General features: G+C 34.4%; 1 protein-coding gene and 1 long non-coding RNA gene across 8 annotated transcripts in view; one reads left to right on the top strand and one right to left on the bottom strand.

Annotated features, from left to right (window-relative positions):
• LOC145523538 (uncharacterized) overlaps window positions 1-23,092 on the top strand; it is a 48,632-nt gene that overhangs the window by 2,746 nt on the left and 22,794 nt on the right. Inside the window, exon 2 of the long non-coding RNA XR_014066689.1 lies at window positions 2,275-2,455. This is a non-coding gene — a long non-coding RNA (uncharacterized LOC145523538). The remainder of the gene's footprint in view (window positions 1-2,274; window positions 2,456-23,092) is intronic.
• The window catches only part of CFAP69 (cilia and flagella associated protein 69), a 51,981-nt gene that overhangs the window by 7,865 nt on the left and 21,024 nt on the right, over window positions 1-23,092 (bottom strand). For 4 of the 7 annotated variants that reach the window (XM_081533999.1, XM_081534001.1, XM_081534000.1 and 1 more), the window contains 11 exons: window positions 22,033-22,182; window positions 21,757-21,934; window positions 19,964-20,087; window positions 17,488-17,536; window positions 17,273-17,394; window positions 14,674-14,890; window positions 11,737-11,901; window positions 10,800-10,918; window positions 9,024-9,142; window positions 3,608-3,689; window positions 205-397 (listed from right to left, as the gene is read on the bottom strand). In XM_081533999.1, the coding sequence (XP_081390125.1) occupies window positions 205-397; window positions 3,608-3,689; window positions 9,024-9,142; window positions 10,800-10,918; window positions 11,737-11,901; window positions 14,674-14,890; window positions 17,273-17,394; window positions 17,488-17,536; window positions 19,964-20,087; window positions 21,757-21,934; window positions 22,033-22,182 (1,518 nt within the window). Of the gene's footprint in view, window positions 1-204; window positions 398-3,607; window positions 3,690-9,023; window positions 9,143-10,799; window positions 10,919-11,736; window positions 11,902-14,673; window positions 14,891-17,272; window positions 17,395-17,487; window positions 17,537-19,963; window positions 20,088-21,756; window positions 21,948-22,032; window positions 22,183-23,092 lie in introns of all 7 variants that reach the window. The other 3 variants (XM_081534005.1, XM_081534003.1, XM_081534004.1) reach the window with 1 other exon arrangement.

Here is a 23,092-nt window from a genome sequence, read left to right as displayed (position 1 = left end):
TCCTGAAAATATTCTATAAAAACATGAACCTGCTACTAATTTACTTAGTTTTCTCTCAATCATTCATAATTTATGATAGCAACTTCTGTAGACCCCTGTCAAAAGAACTTTAAACAAAGAGGTAGAAGTCCCCCTACTTTCCTAATGTCTCTTCTTAAAAATATGGGTCTAATTATTTCTACAAACAATTACAAATACACTTACCAACAATCTTCCCATATTTATCACGTTTTACTCCTAGTTCTTTTTCTTCCTTCCTCCACAATTTAATTAAAAGACTAGCAGCTGTCTGGTCCTTCTTCCCTCGCCAAGCATTGACATGAGCCGCAGTTTTGGGATTATCACAAAATTCAACCATTATTCCAAGTATTAGATTGCAGAATTTTTTTTGGTTCAACTTTTGCAAGGAAACAGAAAAAGAAAAATGTTGCAATACATAAATAAATATTTTTAAATAAAAAAATAAAAATTTTAAGAATTATTGTCTTTAAAAAGAGAAATATTTGTGTTAATCATTTTTTTCCTAAATGATTGCCTTATAAAATTAAGACTCTAAGTATGATTTGTGACCATCTCCTGTTAAAATAGATATCATTGTAATGAGTTCATTTTCAAACAATAGGGACTTTTAAAAAGTAGAAATAAAAAGATTGAATATAATTCTGATGTAGTCATAAACACATCATGAACCAAAATGTCATTGATTTAGTTGAATAGGAAAAAGAAATATTGAAATTAAGTGGAGCAAGGTCATTTGTGCTATACATAGACTGTAATTATAGGATCTTTACAATTTACCTGGTTTATTAAAGTTTGTTAAGACTCATCCTCACTGTAACCTCATTGTTATTAAGAGACTAACATGGTAACTCCAAGTGGCAGTCACATGTGAAAATAAATCAAAACGAAGTATAATTTTGTAGCTTGAAACTCAGCAACCATAAAAGAGTATATCAGCACTTAAGAAAAATTACCTTATTAAACATATTTCCTGTTTTTCTACAAATAGTTTTCAGCAAACTAAAATTTAAGTATAGAGAAGTCCAAATAGAGCAAAGGCGTCCACACAGTCATAGCTTCTGTGTGAAATATTTTTGGTTGAGAAACTCTTACAGTGTACTGCTAATAGAATATGGCAAAGGAAACATGTAACCTGTTGTCTGAATTACAAACATTATCAGTTTCCTGTTTGATTACCTGCTTTAGAGAGTTACTATAACTTATATGAGGTTTCCCTGGTGGTTCAGCAGTAAAGAATCCTCCTGCAATGCAGGAGCTACAGGAGACACAGGTTCAATCACTGGGTTGGGAAGATCCCCCAGAGGAGGGCATGGTAACCCACTCCAGTATTCTTGCCTGGAGAATCCCATGGACAGAGGAGACTGGAGGGCTACAGCCCATAGAGTCACAAAGAGTCAGACACAATTGAAGCAACTTAGCACACATGCACGTGTGAGTTATATGAGGCTGCTCAGACAGTAAAGAATCTGTCTGCAATGCAGGAGACCTGGGTTCAGTCTTTGGGTTGGAAAGATCCCCTGGAGAAGGGCATGGCAACCCATTCCAGTATTCTTGCCTGGAGAATTTCATGGACTGAGAAGCCTGGCGGACTACAGTTCATAGGGTCACAAAGAGTCAGACAGTGACTAACATACACACACACTGTCACATAGTAAACTCTCAGTAATATTTAACCTTTATGGGCAATTATTATTACACACTGAATAAATATTTTAACAGACTGTATTAAGCATAATCCTCAATCAAGTGAGTTTTTTATTCCTCTACTTCACTTTGGGAATCCCTGGTGGCTCAGCGGTCAAGAATCTACCTGCAATGTAGGAGACATGGGTTCGATCCCTGGATTGGGAAGATTCTCTGGAGAAGAAAATAGCAATCCACACCACTATTCTTGCCTGGGAAATCCCATGGACAGAGGAGCCTGGTGGGCTACAGTCCATGGAGTCACAAGAGTCAGATATGACTTAACAACTAAAACTACCACCATATACTTCACTTTTGGGAGGGAGGCAAATGTCAATGGTTGAAGTTTATATAGAAACTTCATTAAAGATTATTTGTAATTTATAATTAGCTTGGTTGGTTTAATCCACATTAAGTACAATCTAATAATTACATTTAAGAAAACACAGCAAATATGTCAGGAACTGTTCAAACCACTGCATGTATATGTATACACACATGCGCATAATTACTCATACAGTCCTAGCAACAATGCATGAGGTAGATAATACTGTTATCTCTATTTTATAGATGAAGACACTGGTTACAGAGATGTTAAATAATTTGTCAGAGTTACACATCTAACAACTCCTGGAGGCCTCAATCAGACTGATTCCAGTCTGTGCTCACAATCCCTGTGCTATATGGCTTCTCCTACCAGTCTTCATGTCTTTCCTTCCAGAACCCTAATGGTGAAGGAGAATGAATACAAGTAAGAAATGTCTTTTAAGTCTCTATATAATGTTAAAATTTAATTACTTAATATATATATGCATAATATCATTCCTCACTTCCAAATATTAAGTAGAAGCTACATTCCAGGAAGATATGTCAAATTAATTTTGTAGCTTGGAGAATTCCCTGACACTGACCATGTGCTTCTAGACATACTCTAGCCAGAGAAACATGGTGAGATATATGTCATTTAGGACTGCCTAAGTAGAGCTATGCATACATCCTATATTATGCTCAATTTTCTGAACTTTCAAAGGGTTTCTGCTTATGACTCATTCAAGGTGGGTTATTTTGATTATTATAATTATTATTTACTTTTTTGTTTGTTTGTAGTGTTTTATATCTAATGAGCTTGCTATCATCTCTAGTGTCAACTAATTTTTTTTTCAGAGAGATGTGTGTGCTGTGTGCTTGCTCTCATCTCTAGTGTCAACTAATTTTCTTTCAGAGAGATGAAAGGACACAAATAACTTTAGTATCTTTGTTAAGTAGGTTTGTTATTCTGTTAATAATATCAAGAATGGTGGCAATCACAGGCAGTGACATACCTAGAACTCTGCATGAGAGAATCTCTCAGGGTTTTACTGAAACAAAAGTATGCTTTTTCTTTCATATCATCTTAACTATGGACCCACTTAGAATTGAGACTAGGAGGGGATTACTGTAAGGATAAATGAGAGTCTTTGCCATTCTTCTCATTTGCCTTTCTGGATCGTTCTATGACACACTAGAGTCTTCACATTACCTACAAATCATAGAGTTGTTTTTTTTTTTTTAAATGTTGATCTTGTTTGTAAAGCTAGAAGTTATTAGTAAATGATTATTGATTTTGAAGTAGTCTAGCTGTTTCTTTAATTTTGTGGGGAAAAGTCCACATAAAACAAATTCCCTGCTGTCATGTGTTTGGGAACATTCATCTAAGTAAACCAATTTCTTCACTGGAGGAATTTTCAGAGTCTTTATTATGCCAGTGCACATTATGGAACTCCAGGAGAGATTTTTGTTTAAAACAAACATTTAAACACTATTTGGGGGCACATTTAATCACAGAGTAGTGTTCTGTGATACTCAGTTTGGAAAGAGCTAATAAAGACATATTTAATTTTTGTTAAACAGTTATTATACTTACTGCTAATAAATCCAAAAGGAGAAAAATGCCTTCTTTTTCAAGAAAGTAATCCTCTGAGGGGTAACATCCCAAAATGCAGCACCTTAAATAAAAAGGGAGGTAATAACTTAACAAGGCTTTATTGTCAAAATTCAATTTGTGAGTTTATTTCTATCAAAAATAACTTTTCAAAGAATATTTTTCTTCATTCTCTCAAATCAGTTTCTTTGCTTAAAAACTGAACTTTGAAAAGACTTTGCCAGTGTAGTTTAATTTCAACTATTTAAAAACTAATCTCAATTGTTTTTCATTACTGCCTATTTTCTGATGCAATGTTCTCCTTTGTTTTCCCAATATTAATTATTCCTAAAGGTCTCCTCTGGTTGCTCTATTAACTATTTCTTCAAGTTTTATTCATTTAATGTCTTTTACAGTGCTGGCATACCTGAAATATTTGCTTTATTTATTGTTTTTAATTACATCTTACCTTGGCATGAGATTATTTGCTGAAGTGCCTGCGGCACAGGTCTAAACCTGTGCGGCTCACATGGACTGAGGGACGGAAGTTGTTGCCAGGGCTCCTTTTACTGTTTTTTCTGGGTAGCAATAGACATGGGCTGAACAAGCCACTGCTGGTGGTGGTGGTGAATTGAGCCCAATCTCCCTCTAGTCTTCCCAGGAATGGCAAGCCTGCAGGGGTCAATCTAAATCTCTTTTCTATTTAACATGGTATTTATTTATTTATCTATGATTCAACAATAATATGATAATTATTTAACATGGCTCCCTCCTGGGGAAAAAAAAAAGAGAGACCTGTTTCTGCTGGCTGTTTTGCGATGGTGGTTGTATGTGGTGGTGATTGTGAGGGTTGGTACATAAAGGCCATCAGCTTGGCCTCTTTCACTCATGTGCTTTCAAGTTTTACCACCTATGGGTATGAATCACACTTATTTTGTTCCCACTTTTCAGGTAGTAACTCTCTCATGCTGATCATGGCCTGTCTTTTGCCTCTTTAATTCATAGCATTATTGTAATAATAGGAGAAAAAAATAGAACATCCTTCTCTGTTCAGAAATTAAATAATATACTTCTAAATTTTCCAAAGATTGAAAAGAAAATCACAATGAAAATTGGAAAACAGTTTGAATTTAATGATAAGAGCATATGGAACCTCATTGGCTTTATACAGGCGAATTTCAGCCTTTCAGTTCAGTTCAGTCGCTCAGTTGTGTCCGACTCTTTGCGACCCCATGAACCACAGCACGCCAGGCCTCCCTGTCCATCACCAACTCCTGGAGTCCACCCAAACCCATGTCCGTTGAGTCGGTGATGCCATACAGCCATCTCATCCTCTGTCGTCCCCTTCTCCTCCTGCCCTCAATCTTTCCCAGCATCAGGGTCTTTTCCAATGAGTCAGCTCTTCGCATCAGGTGGCCAAAGTATTGGAGTTTCAGCTTCAACATCAGTCCTTCCAATGAACAACTAGGACTGATCTCCTTTAGGATGGACTGGTTGGATCTCCTTGCAGTCCAAGGGGCTCTCAAGAGTCTTCTCCAACACCACAGTTCAAAAGCATCAATTCTTCAGCACTCAGCTTTCTTTATAGTCCAACTCTCACATCCATACATGACCAATGGAAAAACCATAGCCTTGACTAGACGGACCTTTGTTGACAAAGCAATGCCTCTGCTTTTCAAAATGCTGTCTAGGTTGGTCATAACTTTCCTTCCAAGGAGTAAGCGTCTTTTAATTTTATGGCTACAATCACCATCTGCAGTGATTTTGGAGCCCAGAAAAATAAAGTCTGACACTGTTTCCACTGTTTCCCCATCTATCTGCCATGAAGTGATGGGACTGGATGCCATGATCTTAGTTTTCTGAATGTTGAATTTAAGCCAACTTTTTCACTCCCCTCTTTCACCTTCATCAAGAGGCTCTTTAGTTCTTCTTCACTTTCTGCCATAAGGGTGGTGTCATCTGCATATCTGAGGTTATTGATATTTCTCCCGGCAATCTTGATTCCAGCTTGTGCTTCTTCTAGCCCAGCGTTTCTCATGAGGTACTCTGCATATAAGTTAAATAAGCAGGGTGACAATATACAGCCTTGACGTACTCCTTTTCCTATTTGGAACCAGTCCGTTAGATGGATATATTAGAGCAGAAGAATAGTTGAAAAATCTATGATCCTAGCATCTATCTCAAGAAATAGAAAAGATAAAATTGAATGAAAAAAAATCCACAAAATTAAATAGAAAAACAAAATAATATAGAAACAATGATGCACACAAATTGATTCTTTAAAAATACTAATAATATTGATATTGATCAACCCTGGTGAAACCCATCAAGAGAAAAGAGAGAAGGCAGAAATGACTAATACCAAGAAAGGAAAAGAAGGCATCACTTTATATCCTGCTGCTGCTGCTGCTGCTAAGTCGCGTCAGTCGTGTCCGACTCTGTGCGACCCCATAGACAGCAGCCCACCAGGCTCCTCCGTCCCTGGGATTCTCCAGGCAAGAATACTGGAGTGGGTTGCCATTTCCTCCTCCAGTGCATGAAAGTGAAAAGTGAAAGTGAAGTCACTCAGTTGTGTGCGACTCTTTGAGACCCCATGGGCTGCAGCCTACCAGGCGCCTCCATCCATGGGGTTTCCCAGGCAAGAGTACTGGAGTGGGGTGCCATTGCCTTCTCCACTTTATATCCTACAGACATTAAAAATACTAAGAGTATATTATAAACACTCACATAGCAGGAAATAACAAAAATTTAGACAAAATAACTAAGTCCCTATAAAAAGACATCAGAACCTATGCATGAGTAGAAAGTCTTAACAGATATATACACATTAAATAAATGAAACCTATACTTGAGAATCTTTCTACAAAGAAAACTCCAGGCATAGACAACTTAATTGGTGAATTCCACAAATTACTTAAGAAAGATATAAAAACAATCTTATGCAAACTCTTTCTAGAGAAAATAAAATGAAGGAATACTTCCAAACTTGTTTTCTGAGGTCAAATAAACTAGATTCCAAAACCATTCAGGGAATATTAATAAAAAAGAAATATTAAACTTACATTAACATGATATTCTCTCCCACAAATCTAAAATTATTTGCTAATTGAATCCAGCAACATAAAAAAAAAGAAATAATACACCATAACTAGGTCAGGCTTATTCAAGAAATACAATGTGATGAATTATGTAAACAGAATGAAGGAGAAATATGATATCTCAATAGAACTAACAGTGTTTGATAATATTTAAAGTCCTTTCATGATGCAAAGGAATAGATGAAAACTTGTCTCATTTAAGTTTCTAAGAAAAGGAAAAAGATCTGATGCCTGGTATTACCAATTAAACACTGAACTTTGTTGTTACTGTTGTTCAGTCTCTAAGTTGTGTCCAACTCTTTGCGTCCCCATGAACTGCAGCACACCAGGCTTCTCCGTCTTTTACTATCTCCCAGAGTTTGCTGAAACTCATGTCCAACTTATTTATTACTAATCTATTATACAAAGGTATTTGAAGTTGTGCTCTAGTAAAAGACACATAAATAAAGCCATTTATCTTTATCTTAGTATAATTATAAGATATCAAATAAAAAAGAGATAAAACATCAAGTCATTTTCCGCGGTAACCACTGAATCCCAATGTATTGGTATATAGCAAGGATGGTACTCAATATTCATGTCTGAACTTTTTACTATGCTTAATACAGCACTTTGGTCAATAAGACTTTGCTGTTGAAACTAAAGATCAGGTTATCATGTTATCACTATATCCTTCTCTTCTCTGTAGTAAAAAAGAAACTAGATAGTTGATTAGCCCCATTGCCCATGTTTATCTGGAAGAGAGCTGAGTATTCCAGCTCTGTATACAATGAGAGAATTTCCAGGGGATAAATCTAGTTACTTTATCCTATGGAAAGTAATATTCATCAGAGTTTCCCTACCACTCCCATGTTTATTGCAGTATAAATGGAATTTTTAATCTGTATATAATTTCTGTATATAATTTGGTAAGTTTGGACATATGCAAATACTTGTGTTGCTATCACCACAATCCAGGTAATAAAAACATTCATCACCCATTAAAGTTTCCTTCTATCCCTTTGTGGGTTTTTGTTGGTGGTGTTTTTTGGGGGGGAATAAGACCATTGAACATATTACATCTACTAACTTAACAAATGTTTAAGTACACAACATCTTACCTTAACTGTAGCCACTATATTCTAGAGTAGGTCTATGAGCAATGTGTTGTACTGCAGATCTGATCTCTGGAACTTACTAATCTTGTATGACTGTAACTTTATATCCATTGAACAACACGTCATGCCTCCCTCACTCCATCATTCTACATACTCCATCATACTACATACTATTATCTACTTTTACACTTTTGACTATTTTAGATGCTGTGTTTAAGAGAAATTATGTATAAGAGATATCCTTCTGTGAATGACATTTCACTTAGCATAATGTATCCTATGTTGTTGCAAATGGTAGGATTTCCTTCTTTTTTAAAGCTGAGTAATATTCCACTGTATGTATATAACATATTTTCTTCATTCATCCATCTGATGGACATCTGTGTTGTTTCTGTATCTTTGCTATTGTGAATAGTGAATAATTATTCACAGTGAACAACTCAGCACAGAACACAGGATGAAGCTTTCTCTTCAAGATGCTGATTTCAATTCTTTTGGATATATTCCCAGAAGTGGGATTACTGGATCATATGGTAGGTCTATTTTTCATTTTTTGAGGAACCTCCATATCGCTTGCCAAAGTGATTGTACCACTATGTCTTTCACCCCTTGTTTATGTTTATTTCTAAGAACTTTATTCTTAGAAATTACAAATGTGATTGTTTCCTAATTTCCTCTTTTTTGTATAGTTCATTACTGGTATATAGAAATGCAATTGTTTCATATGTTAATTTTGTATCCTGCAACTTTAATGAATTCATTTATTAGTTCTAACAGTCTTTTGGTGGAGTCTTTAGTGTTTTCTACATATTAAGATCATGTAATCTGCAAACAGATGCAAACTTTACCCTTTCTTTCTGATTTGGATGCTTTTTTTTCTTTTTCTTGCCTAACTGCTCCAAGTAGAACTTATGGTACCATGTTGAGTAAAAGTGGTAAGAGTGGGCATCCTTGCCTTGTACAGATCTTAGAGAAAAAGTTTTCGGCTTTTCACCATTCAGTGTGATATTAGTTGTGGCCTTTTCATATAGCTTTGAAACCATTCACAAGAATGGTTTTTATATTTGAGTGATGGACAAGACTACTTTCCAAGGTATACTTGTAAGTCTTTTTTGGACTATTGAAAAGAAAAAGGCTTATCTTTCTTCTGCAGTTTTGAGGGAAGAAAACGGATACATAGCTAGAGAGGTAATTTTCTTTTACTGTCGGTATAGCCATACTCACCAAATGCTGTCCAATGTACTATAAAGAAGTACATTATAGCCTAATCCACTCTGTAACTTCTTGGGGTCTGTTTTCATTACATGAAGAATTATATCCACTCCTCCAGTTCCAAAAATTTCCTAAGAGATTTATTTACAATTATTTCTTGAAATAACAAATAATCATTTCCTTTCCCGTTTCATCCTGTCCCATAAAACTTTTCAATCAGGAAGATACAACATTGTTAAGAAAATAGTGTGTATGTGCATGCTCAGTTGCTCAGTCATGAACAGCTCTTTGTGACCCTATGGACTGTAGCCCACAAGAGTCCTCTGTCCATGGGATTATCTCAGCAAGTAAAATAGTACTGTAATACAGTTTTTTTTTCCTCAAATTTTTACCCACTTTTCTCAAGAACTTAAGACAAATTATTGTAAAGTTGATCATTTTTTAAGAGAGGATACCAATCAACATGCCAACTTAATACCCATTTATATTTTTCCTCTTTCTCTTTCTTTAAAAAAAAAAACCCATAAGACTTTCCATGGGTTTTTTTTTTTTCACACTGTAGTGAATGTAGTCTACCATAATGTCAGATAAGGACCAGATAGCAACAACTAATTTAAGGGGTTAAAATTCTATTATGGAAGATTTTCTAATGTTCCCAAGAGAGAGATAATCAATAGCAGTTAAAACTTTTAATAATTTATATAAAGTTGTTACCAGTTAATATTTGTCCCAATCGAAGTACCTTTCTTATAGTCCTGTTATTCTGTTCTGGGTCATAGTAAGCAAGACTATGAGTGTTTTCCAGAAGAACATAGGCATAAGATGATAGAATATAAGAAGTTTCACCAAAGCTTGGAGCTAAGTATGTTTTTACTGTTCTTTTTGCTTCTCCCTCAAATCACTGTATTGAAGCCTTCATAATTTTTAATTTTTATCTTTCCAAATCTGTCTTATTATGTAAGTTATTAATCTCTGAGACTCAGAGTTTTCTAAGACATTAAAAAGATCAAAAGGAATTAAACTCTTTATTTAACTTTAGTTTTAGGTATGAACCCAATTCAAACACAAAATAGCATTTATAATGGTACAGCCACTTTGGAAAACTATTTGCCAGTTACTTCAAAACATAACACCTATCTTAGGATTCATCAGTTGCACTCCCAGGTATTTACCAAAGAGAAATAAAAGCATTTTTTCCCACAAAAAGACTAGTCTAGCAACCTTAATTAAAGCTTTAAACATAGTAGTCTCAAATGGAATCAGCCCAAGTGCTTATCACTAAGGGATAGAGAAACAAATTTTGGTATACAATGAAATACTATTCAGCAATAAAAAGGAATGAATTATTGATATATGCAACAACATGGATATATTTCAGAAACATGGTGCTGGGTGATGAAAACCAGAACTAATAGGGTAGATAATTACGTGATTCTATTCATATAAAGTTAAAGAATAGGCAAAACTAATTTATGAAGATAGAAATCAGAACAGTGGGTTGCCTAGAGGGAAGTAGGGGCATGGCTGCTAAGCAGTATGAAAGACTTATATAGAGAGAAAATTCTATATATTAATTGGGATACTGGTTAAATGGATGATGCTTGTCAAAATCGAACTATATACTCAAGATCTATATACTTAATGTAATTATACTGTAATTATAAAAAGAATATTAAATCTTTATAATATTAAAAAACACCAACATTTATGGACATTTACTAAGAAATAGTTCCTAATGTTATGTGATTGAGAGATCTGAACAAAACTTTGATTCACAGGCATACATACCTTCCCAGGAATATGATGTTCACAAAGACCAGACAAAATAAGTAAAATGTCAGACTGAATTTCCAAAAGAATGGCCTCTTCCTTATCATTATACTTGCTTATTGTATTTTTAAAGATTCCTGATTTGAAGAAAGTTAAAGAATGTAGAGTTATTGAACACTGTATTTTTATTTTGATCAATTACTGTTCTGAAATTCTTATAAAATTTCAACTAAAAGAACTATTTTTAAAAGGGTTATTTTCATAACTGGCACCCAGCAACTTATATCACTTACCCATGTGGCAGTCACTGAACATGAATATGACTAATATAACTCTTACTTCTCAAAGTCAAGAAAGGTTAGGGCCAGAGAACTTTTTTTTTTTAATAATAGAAGGTGTAAAGTTTTAACTTTAGGGGTTCTCAATTTTTTGAGAACTCAATTTTGAGCTCACTTTTGAGCTCACATGTATGAATGTTGGGGATAAGTGACTTAGCATTGTCAACTTTAAGTTAAAAATTAAGGATATCCTGATGTTTCACACCAGAAAGCCTACGTAAATTTCTGAATACACCAGTGTACCAGTGTTCTAGTATGTCAAATGCACTGGAAAATGTAATGTTATCCTCTTTTAAAATGACTCCAAAATGCTTGGCCAAAAAGTGGTGATTTTACTACTAGAAGAATGAAACATAACAATAGTCCATTAAAAAAAGGATAAAGATAATCCTAAATGAGACCATATCTGAATTAAATAAACAAATGTTTAAAGGATAAGTGATCATGATGTTTCAGTAAAGACAAACTAATTTATACCAATAGTATGAAACATAAATCAAGAAATATTCAGTTTGTCAGCTATCGGACAAAATAAATGTATAGAAAAACATTTCAAACAAAATTTCTAATTTATAAACATCCTACTTTCATCATGACAGAAACATGTTATGTTTTACCTATTAGTTGCTGAATTGCTCCCTTTTCACACAGATCCTTGTTTATAGTATCATTCTCAAGGCAGACCATGGCTCTCAAGAGTCTTAAACTGTAACGCATCTGGGCAAACTTGTTGCCACGGCCACCTGCACCATGAAAGCTGTTACCATGACTAAAGAAGGAATCTGTAGAAAAATATTAATAGTTTACTTTACATCAAGAAATTTAGACATCATTTCTATCTATATAAGTTTAAAGAGATGGTAAAATTTTGTTATACTTCAGGGTTTTTCTTTTTAGAGAAGTAAATGTGATTCGATTCCCCTCCTCTATTTCCTGTATACAAATACGAGTTTTTAAATTTTACTCAAATGTATCATTATGGCATATATCTTTTGTCATTTGCCTTTTATTAACTCAAAATTATGTTTTAAAAATTATTCACATGGTTACAAGTAGATCTAGATCACTCAGTTTTAACTGTTTTCCACATCCACATTATAAATAACAGTTTATCTGTTCACTAGTACAAATACTAAGATGAACATTCTAGTTCATGTCCTGTGACACCAGAATCCTGTAGGGTACACCCACATTGAATTCTACTCAAGTTGCCAGATTGTTTCCCAAAGTGGTTATATGAATACAATGTATAAGAAATAGATTTTTTTCCTCATCTATTAAATGTGAAATGGTAGTTCACTGTTATCTTCATTTGCAGAGCAATTACATTTCCTCTGTAGTACAATGGGGTTGAGTGTCTTTTAATTTTTTTTTTTTGAAAATTTGAGATTTTCTCCAAAAATTTTGAAGAATCTTCTTGGCAAACCTTATTTGTCTACTCTACTGAGGTTTTTTTGTTTTTTTTTTTAGGAGTTCTTAATGAGCCTGAATTCCAATTGTTTATCACTCAGAGGGGTGAATAAATATCTTCTCTCAATTTGTAGATTGTTATCTTATTCAGATTCTGTCATTCTGTCACACAGATATTTCTGTTTTACTGCAATTGATACATTTAAAATCTTTTATAATCTTATAAATAGTTTAACCTCTTCTGTTTTTTTAAAAAATCTTTTTTACCCTGTTATCATAGAGATAATTTCCATGTTTTCTTCTAAGATTTTTACAGTGTTTCACATTTAGGGTTTTAGTTCATTTTGCAATTGACTTTTTAAAACAAGTTGAAAGGACCTAATCTTTATTTTTTTCACAGAGGGCCAACTGCCTGAGCACTATTTTTTTCTCATTGATTGGCAATATCTTCTCTGATAATGCCCACCTCTCATAATATTCCATTTAACTGGTCTATTCCAAGTCTAGTACAATATAATTTTAATTATTATAGCTTTATGGTCAGTCTTGATAAGTAACAAGACAAGTCCTCTTTCTTGGATATAATATGCATTCTTAGGTTCTTTTAGAGGTATCTTTTTGTTTAGTGCTAAAAAAAAAGTTCAAAATACTATTCGCAGTAATGTGTATAGGTTTAAAACTGTCGGTTTTTGAACTAGACTCCCTGTATTAAATCCTGGCTCTGTTACTTACTATGTGAAAGGGACAAGTTATTGAACTCCTCTGAATGAGTTCTACCCACTGACCTACAGGGCTAATAACAAAACCTATAACTCCTAGATTTGTTTTGAGGCCTAAATGATTTAATATTGTTGAAAGGGTTAAGGCCTACCTCACAGTAGGTACTCAATAACTGTTAGCCATCAGGCTTCCTTTGGTTAAGCAGCATTACCTTTTGCTTTTTTTTTTTTTTTGGTCTTATAGATTTCTATAAATACAAATGATATGAAGGAGACACAGGAGAACTGTTTTATTTAATGTGCAGGAAAGATTGAGGGCAGGAGGAGAAGGGGATGACAGAGTATGAGATGGTTGGATGGCATCACCTACTCAATGGACATGAGTTTGGGTAAACTCTGGGAGTTGGTGATGGACAGGGAAGCCTGGTGTGCTGTGGTTCATGGGGTCGCAAAGAGTCAGACACGACTGAGCGACTGAACTGAACTGAATTTAACATGACTAAATTTAATAACTCAGCATATTAAAAGCTAGAGAATAAAAATAAGCCATAGTTTTCTCTCCCTCATTGATAAATGAGTGCTATTCCTGATCTAGTGAAAACGCACCATATAAGATTATTTCCAAAGCAAAGTTACTACCAGAAAAGAATGAAGTATCTTCCTTATAAATTTTTCTAAAGAATATATTTATTTCCCTTCTAAGAATTATGAGAATTGAAATGAAATAGTCATATAAATTATGGCTCTGTTAATTTAGCAGACAAAATGTAGCTAGAGATCTAGATTTGAAGCTCCATGAAGGTAGGATTTTATTACTTTGAACATAAATGTTTCTTTAGCAGATAAAACAATATATGGTAACTAGTAGGCATTCAATAAATATTTGTTGAATGACTAATTACAATATTATAGGACTTAGTATAATTATTGGATAGGTCTAATAATACAAAAAATTAAATCAGTTTAAATGAATAATTTCTTTTACTGAAAGGTATGCATCAGGTATAGCTAACATTTACTAATGTCTGACTCTAAATGAAATCTCAGACTTTTTTCTTAAAACAGCATTTAAATATATTAAAATCACTGAAGGTCAGATCAACATTTTTAGTTCTCCTTTTAATCGTATTTCTTTTTGTACACCACCATTCAACTGAAGGATTCCCTGGTGGCTCAGATGGTAAAGAGTCTGCTCGCAATGCGGGAGACCCACGTTCTATCCCTGGTCAGGAAAATCCTCTGGAGAAGGAAATGGCAACCCATTCCAGTATTCTTGCCTGGAAAATTCCATGGACAGAGGAGCCTGGCGGGCTAAAGTCCATAGGGTTGCAAAGAGTTGGACATGACTGAGTGACTTCACTTTCACTTTTATTCAGTTGAAATATGTAAATTGGAATTTTGACAGGAATCTGAAAGCCCACTTACCTTCATTGTCACACCATGCTAGAAATTCAAGGACTCGAGCATTTCCCTGATAGAACATGTACTCGTCTATTAAAAAAGGAGCCACTGATGACAAAGTGGCAATTGTGTGAAGCTGTAGTTCTTCATACTGTGCTGCAGACCATTCAAGTATTTTGTGTTTTTCAGGCTTTTTAACATAGGTAAACAAAGCCAAAATAACTTTGCCATCAATTAATAGCTATGAGAAAGGCAAAAGTACTGTTAGAAACATAATTAAAACAATTTTATTTAATCTAAGGAAATTTAATAAAAGATTTCCAATTTGATGTTATTGATGATGATTTCAAAGTATTTCCTTCCTAAAGATTCCAAACTATGTTAAGTACTAAAAACTGAAAAACCAAAAACCAAACTCAATAATAACAACAGTTCACTATGATCCCCCTTTCTGGGCTATGCACTCTATGGCAGATAATAATTAATACATAATAAGTAGTAATTTTTAAATGTATATTACTTATAATATGCAGTTTAGCTCCTGCTTATGATAAAACCACAAGAGTCAAAAATTTGGGGCAAATAAGCTGGTGGTTATTTCTGCCTTCCTTGCTTTTCTAAAAAAGAAACATTTTAGAAACTCAATTGTATATTGGAGTTGTATACTTTAAGAAATTGTACACTTCAAGAAATCAATTTTGTCTGAAGTATGATCATGGCTATGGCTAATTTTTAAGCATAGGCAACAGAACTTATACATATACTCTATGTAGTTTGTATGGAATCCATGATTTCAATAAAAATAAAAAGTACAACGCTAGCTAATATGACAAGTTAATATTATAGTTGATTCTGATTGATACATATTTATGGTTCACAAGATAGTAACACACCATGTGCTATATTCAATTTTCTTTTCATCTGGCATTATTCTACAAAGATATTTTCACAACAGCATCTATGAATTTGTCTGAAATTTATATTATTCCACATGGAAAGAGCACAAGATTTCGAACTGAGAAAGCAAAAATAACTATTAGTTCTAGTATTGCTATATTAAGCGAATAATTTTTTTGAAATACTCTGTGAACTGTAAGTAATAGTACACATGTTCATTATCACTACCACTACTGAACCACAAACACAAATATATGACAGAAAAAAAATTAATTGATTCCACTGCTTACATCTGTGCTTTAAGTAACTTACCAAGTCTTTGTGCCATTTGACTTTGTATCTGTCATTTTAATAGTTATGATACTCCATTGTAATAATAAAACACATTCTATTGATTTTCTATATGAAATTTCAGAAAGTACATGTTTTTGATATGAATAATAAAGTTATAATTGTAAAGACAGGCTTTTTCCTGAGCATTTTCTGGTATATTCCTCAAAGTGGCATTACCAAAAATTTTTCTTAGCTCTTTTAATCCTCATAATAATTTCATGATATAAGTATCTTTTCCATTTTGAAATTGAGATAACTGGAATTTAGAGAAGCTAAAATAATTTATTCAAGATCACATTGCTAGAAAGCAAAGAAACTGGAGTCTACCTGACTAAAACCTTAATCACCATAATATACCACTTTTATATTATTACTAATGATGTTGATAGACTTAATGCCCTCCTGGAACTTGAGTTTTAACACTAAAATTAAATTTCAATTAATGCAGTAATAACTAAACAGATGGAATTGTTAGTAAGGGGTTATTTTTTCTATTACATTTTGGTTTATAAAGCCTTTATCTCAGTCTCACAAGAGAAGGAGGAATTGAGCCTCGGAAAGTTCAGCTGAATTTGCCAAGGTCATATAGCAAGTAGGTGATAATACAGACTGAAATTCATTTCCAGTGTTCTTCAAATTACATCATGCTTTATTTAGGAGATAAAGTATTATGATAATTCATGGGTTTTATATATATATATATATATGTGTATATATATATATATATATATATATGAGTTAGTCACTCATATATCCAACTCTTTGTGACCCCATGGACCGCAGCCCACCAGGCTCCTCTGTCCATGGAATTCTCCAGGCCAGAATACTGGAGTGGGTTGCCATGCCCTGCTCCAGGGGATCTTCCCAACCCAAGGATCGAACCCAGGTCTCCCGCACTGCAGGTGGATTCTTTACTGTGTTAGCCACCAGGGAAGCCCAAGTATATATATGTATGTGTGTGTTTGTGTGTGTGTATATAAAGAGGTTAGATTTGTGTGGAAAAAAAGCAGGTTCGTAGGGCTTGAAATGGGCACCACAGAGATGAGCAATTTCTTCTAGCATTAAATCATCCCTTATTACTAGGGTCGGAGAGACTATTAGGCTGGGTGGGCCTGTATGGATTGCCTTTCATATTATGTTCTTTTTAGCCACTCTATATAAATAAATTTCCCAGGTTCTCCTGCTTTTCATTGACTTGTTTGGTTTTAATTTAGGTAAAATCACTATTCATTAATAGATATGAAAAATTTTGACAAGGTGAAATTCCAGTGAATAACAGTTTGTTGCTTTCTATGGTAAACATATGGGCTGATGAAAGATTTGCAGCTGTAACTTTTAAAAAATTATACTACAAAGTGAGACAATCTTAATTTTTGTTTTGATTACTTTTTACCTGTATAGTAGATAAATCTTTACATAAGATCACAATTATATTGAATAACAATTTCTTCAACTCAAAATCTTCATAGGAATTAGAAAGCTTAAGACCTTTTACCAAAGGATTTTGACTTTTAACTGTGAGGGAGAAAAAAAGGAAAAGGAAAATAAAAGCTGAAATGTATAAGACATACTAAGATAATTATAACTTGAAAGTTTTATGGTTTTTACCTTCATTAAATGTTGCAAATAATATCAAATCTCTGGTAAAGCCAGACTCCTAATAAAAATACACAAAAGAAACAGAAGGGTGAATTAATTATATGGAAAGAGGTTACAGATGCCCATATTTACCTAATATTTAAGTATATTTGTCACGTTCTCCTTGTCATTGATTTGAATTCATAAAGCACTAATAATAGGAAGGGATGAAAGCAAGAAAATAAAAGCATATAGCCAGATGAACCTGTAATTTATTTAATATTAAACTTAATTTTGTAGGTCCTAAGAAATATTTTACTTTATTCTATGAATATTTTATAAGATGCTGTTTAAAATTTGTTAGGAACCTAAAAATGTATTGCTACAAGTTACTTATGTAATTCATTATCCATAGCTTCGATTGACAAAAGAAGGGAAGAAAATACAGTTATTTTCAACAGCTTTTCTTAACACCCCCAGTTCCCCATCCTGACATCAACCACTCTCATATATGAAAGGCTTGGTCAAGAGAAAACAAACAATTCCTATTTAACACGAAAAGCCCTGAAGAATGACGAGAACTACAAACATTTCAGCATGAGGGAACTCATTCCTGACAGATATATTCTAGTTGGACTTTGTACTTTAGGAAGAATTTATAAGACAAACTTTGGGCTTTTGAGCTTGCAACTATATATTCCTACTACTTTAAGATCCACATGTTTTCTTTAAAATGTGAAGATGTTATATCTGTTGATTCACATTCATGGAATTCACCCAAGTGTTTGCAAGGATGCTAATGAGAATTTATTGACTGACCAAGGGCTTCCACAGAAACATAGGTCCACCTACATATTGCAGCCTTGACTAGGAAGCTATGTAGGTAATGAATGAAAAAATGACTTTTAGACTGAGGCCAGGCCCTAGTTTGCACATTAAAGAGATGCTAAAATTCAGGGTAAACCTGTAATCTTAGTGGTTTGAAGAACCAGAAGACAGGCAATCACAGGCAACCTGTGGGATAATATCAAAGAAATCAAACATAAGTATAATGAGTTTCAGAAGGACAGCAGAGAGAGAATGGGGTTGGAAAAATATTTAAAGAATTGTGGTCTCAAATTCTCCAAGTGAAAGTGAAAGTGTTAGCTGCTCAGTCGTGTCGACTCTTTGAGACCCATGGACTATAATCCTCCAGGCTCCTCTGTCCATGGAATTCTCCAGGCAAGAATACTAGAATGGGTAGCCATTCTCTTCTCCAGGGGATCTTCCCAGCCCTGAGACTGAACCTGGGTCTCCTCCATGGCAGGCAGATGCTTTAGCATCTGAGTCACAGAATCACTAGTTTTTCCTTAAATTTACATATTCAAGAAATTTAAATCAAAGTTAATAAGTAAATTTAAAGGGATTTATATGTAAATTTAAAGGAAATCAACTTTATTCATTGGAAGGACTGATGCTGAAGCTGAAGCTCCAATACTTTTGCCACCTGATGCCAAGAGCTGTCTCACTGGAAAAGACCCTGTCGCTGGGAAAGATTGAAGGCAGGAGGAGCAGGGGATGACAGAGGATAAGATGGTTGGATGGCATCACCAACTCAATGGACATGAGTTTTGGCAAACTCCAGGAGATGGTGAAGGACAAGGGAAGCCTGGCGTGCTGCAGTCCATGGGGTCGCAAGGTCACATGCGACCAAGCTACTGAACAACAATAACGTATTCAGGAAGATCTATGAATCTCAAGCAGAGTAAATACAGAGAAAAATCACATCTTTGCACATTTTAGTAAAACTGCTGAACACCAAAAATAGAGTGAAAATCTTGAAAACAGAGAACAAAATGATACATTTTACATAGAACAGCAATTTGAAATAATGACTGCTGCTTATAGAAAACAGTGAAGGCCAGAGGACAGTGGAATGATATATTTAAAGGGCTAAAACAGAAGAAAAATTGCAATCTAGAATTCCACATTTTGTGAACACAGATGTCAAGAATTAAAGTTAATTAAAGCTATTCTAAGATACAAGAAACTAAGAAAATTTGTTGCTAGCAGTCAGCAGATCTGCATCACAAGGAATGGTGAAGGAAGTTCTTTGGGTGAAAGAAATGGTTAACAGTTAGAAACTCATATCATCAGGAAGAGATGAAAAACATCATGAATAGTAAATACATGAGTAAATTATAGTACATGAGGAAGATTTCAACTGTCCAAAGGGATGCAAGAAGAATTGGCAGAGTGCAAGTATACTGGTGACCATAATGATATTATAACCTGGTATTACAACAAAGTACATAAATGTTGGGAAGATCCTCTGGAGAAGGGAAAGGCTACCCACTCCAGTATTCTGGCCTAGAGAATTTCATGGACAGTCCATGGGGTCGCAAAGAGTCGGACACAACTGAGTGACTTTCACTTTCACATAAATGTTACAACACAGTTTAGGACTCCTTCCTCCCCCCTACACCTACCACTTCCACAATTAAAATGCAATTTGATTTATACTTACAATCATTGGTGCCCCAGGATTTTGAGATATAATTGTTGTGATCACTAATATGTCGTTTCTAAGCTGACGATCATAATGACTAACGCCTCTTATAAACAGATTTTTAAATACTTCCTTCAAAGCCCTAAAAGGTAAAATCATATCTTTAAAGCCATATTTCTATGGAAATACTCAAGTATTTCCCCCCAAATCTCCCATTTTTATTCATTTCAAAATATTTCTTATCTTTTCTCTTTCCAAATCTACCTGTAATTCACTGAGGGAGCAAATAAGAATTTCTCAGTCGAGTCTATACATGGTGGTCAAAGCAACTTTTCTAAAATAAAGATTCAGTTACATCATTCTTCTTTCTAAAATTACTTAAAGGCTTTTTCCTTTGTTCTCAGGATAAAGTTCTACCTCTTTACCACGGCTTATCAGGCCTTCCATGCTATGATCCCTGCTAACATTGTTAGCTTCATCTTTCACTATTCTACCCTGTATTTTCTGCTCTCACTATATTGAATTTCTTTAAATTTTTCAATTTTGCTAAATTCTGCTTTCACTTCTCTTCCTCTGTCTAGGATTCTCTCTACATGCAAAACTCTTGTGTTGCTAACTCACATTTAGCATTCAGATACCAGATTAGGGTTTGTTACGAAGTGTTCATTAACTCTCCAAGTATGGGTTAGGTTCCCTGTACAATGGGCATTTGTCACTTTATCTTCTAGGACCTGCTTGCTCTTCTTATGATAACAGTACCCTTATTTTTATTTAGGCAGTCACTCTTTCTCCACTTTTGGTCTTGTGATGCTGCCTTTAACTAAAAGGAAGCTAGTTAGAGCATTCCTTCTTTCTGTCACTAGTAATTCACTCTGGAATGGGCATATGGCCAGCACCAGGTTAGCAGGAACTCAGAAAAACGTTCTTTGAGCTTTTGGAATAGCAAGTCTTCTCTTCTGCTTGGTTTGAGGTTGTGATGATGTGATCCTAGACTTCTTACGTCTAACCATATGGATCTTGAGACTTAAGCCAACACAGTGGAAAACAATGAAGAGAGATGAAGAGGGCCCAAGTCCTGATATGTGCTGAGCCTTGAATACAGCTGCACATGAAATCAGTTTTATCCTTGACTCTGTAGTTATATGCGCTCATAAATTTCCTATTTGGTTTCAACCAGTTGGGTTGGGGGTTCAGTCACTTGCAAACAAAAATGTACTGATCTACCCTCTTCTGGAGAACGTGAAGAACCTTGCAACAATTCTCTTTCATAATGTTTAGTATGCTCTCTTTTAGTTGCCTATTTACTTGTCTGTCTCTCTTAACATAATACAAGTGCCATGAAAGCAGAGATCATCTCTATACTGTTTCCAATTGTACTTCTACGGCCTAGTACTGAACTTGGCACAGAGCAGAGAGTAATTATTTGATAAATAAATAAATAAGTAACTTAAAGTCTCACTCATTTTATTGCTAATGCTTACTGCAATATCTGGAAGAGAGTAAATACTCAAAAATAGGTTTACTGAATGAACAAATGAGATAGTCCTTTTAAATATCTAATTTTACTTTATATATACTCAAGGACACAATTTACTTTTGTTAACAAGCTACTTTAAATGTCTTCCACATAGAAAGAAAAGACTTGTTATTATGCAAATGCATTTATACCATGGTACAAAAAAATGTCCTGAAATATAGCCATCACATGAATCAAAAACCTAATTGAACACAAATTTAAACAAAGAGTTTAGTTATGTCACTGGCTATCATTTTAAGGCTAAAAACATTCCTATCTAACCCCATATACTTACAGCAAACATTTCAAGTTACTAAGCTGTTGTATGATTTCTTCTTTTGAAGATTTTTCCAGTAAGTTCCAAAGTATTTCAGATGAACGAAATAAAAGTTGTCCAGAGGGATCTGGGTCATTGAGGTGAGCACAGATTCCACTGGCTGCTTGTGCTTTCACCATTAAAGTACAATTAACTTCTGAAAATAAATTCTAAAATTGTTTTATAGACTCGACATTATTAGATAACAAAAATAGTTGAGAATGAAGTGTTCAGTTATGTACATAATATACAAACCAGAAGTTGAGAGATGTTGCAGAGCTTTAAGTACCCAAAGTTTCTCAACAAGTTGATTTTCAAGTAACTCCAATGACTGGACCATTGCTTTTGCCAGCCCTCCAACTTCAGCCATTTTAATCTTATATGAGGAACTAGCCTGCTGGTAACCTAACAACAATTAGTGAATAAATATGTGCAATTATTTCACATAGAAATCATCTACATTAAACAAAGGAATGAGTAATGTATCACTAAACAGCAACAACAACAACAAAAATTTTTTAAAAGTATATGGGAAAGGGTTGGACACAACTGAGCAACTGAACTGAACTGATGTAGCATTTTAAAATGGTATAGCACGGGGTAGGCAAACTTATTCTATAATAGGCCAGGTAACAAGTATCTTAGGTTTTGTAGGCTATAAGGTTTCTCTCTCAAATATTCAACACTGCTACCATAGCACAAAGCAGGTATAAACTGTATAAAAATAAGTGGGCATGGCTGTGTTCCAATAAAAGTTTATTTACAGAGGGCTGGTTTTGGCTCAGGATCCATAGTTTGCTGATCTCTAGTGTAGAATTTGAAATAGGACCACAGTTTTGGAGACATATCTTAAATGCTAAAATGAACATTATTTCTTATCTCTAGATATACCTTTCCATAAATGAAAATGGCATGATTACAAATACTAAGTGTATTCATATTCAAGTCAATGCACGACTTTAGTGCTTTCAAGGGACCACAATTATGCAATTTGGTGATGTAATTTGGCAATGAAAATATAATGCTATTCTGATAAATGCTAGTGAAATATAATGGTATTTTAAGGAAGCATGATTCTTGGTGATAATAGCTCTCATGAGAAACACCACCACCTCTTCTTTGATACAGCTGCACAGGTGGTGGCCCAACAATCTCTCAACTCAAGAGAGGTTAAATACACAGCAGAGGGTACCTGCTCACTTGAGATGAAGCTATTTTCTCTCATAGTGATATACTATCTACCTCCCCGATTTCTTGACTTTTGAGACCAACTAGATTCTTTGCCATGGTTCTGAGATGTCTGTTATTTCATCTT

This window comes from Giraffa tippelskirchi, chromosome 10 (genome assembly GCF_054371585.1).
Source record: "Giraffa tippelskirchi isolate mGirTip1 chromosome 10, T2T-mGirTip1v1.2.pri, whole genome shotgun sequence".
Taxonomy (NCBI): domain Eukaryota; kingdom Metazoa; phylum Chordata; class Mammalia; order Artiodactyla; family Giraffidae; genus Giraffa; species Giraffa tippelskirchi.
This window is presented reverse-complemented; position numbering and strand designations above follow the sequence as displayed.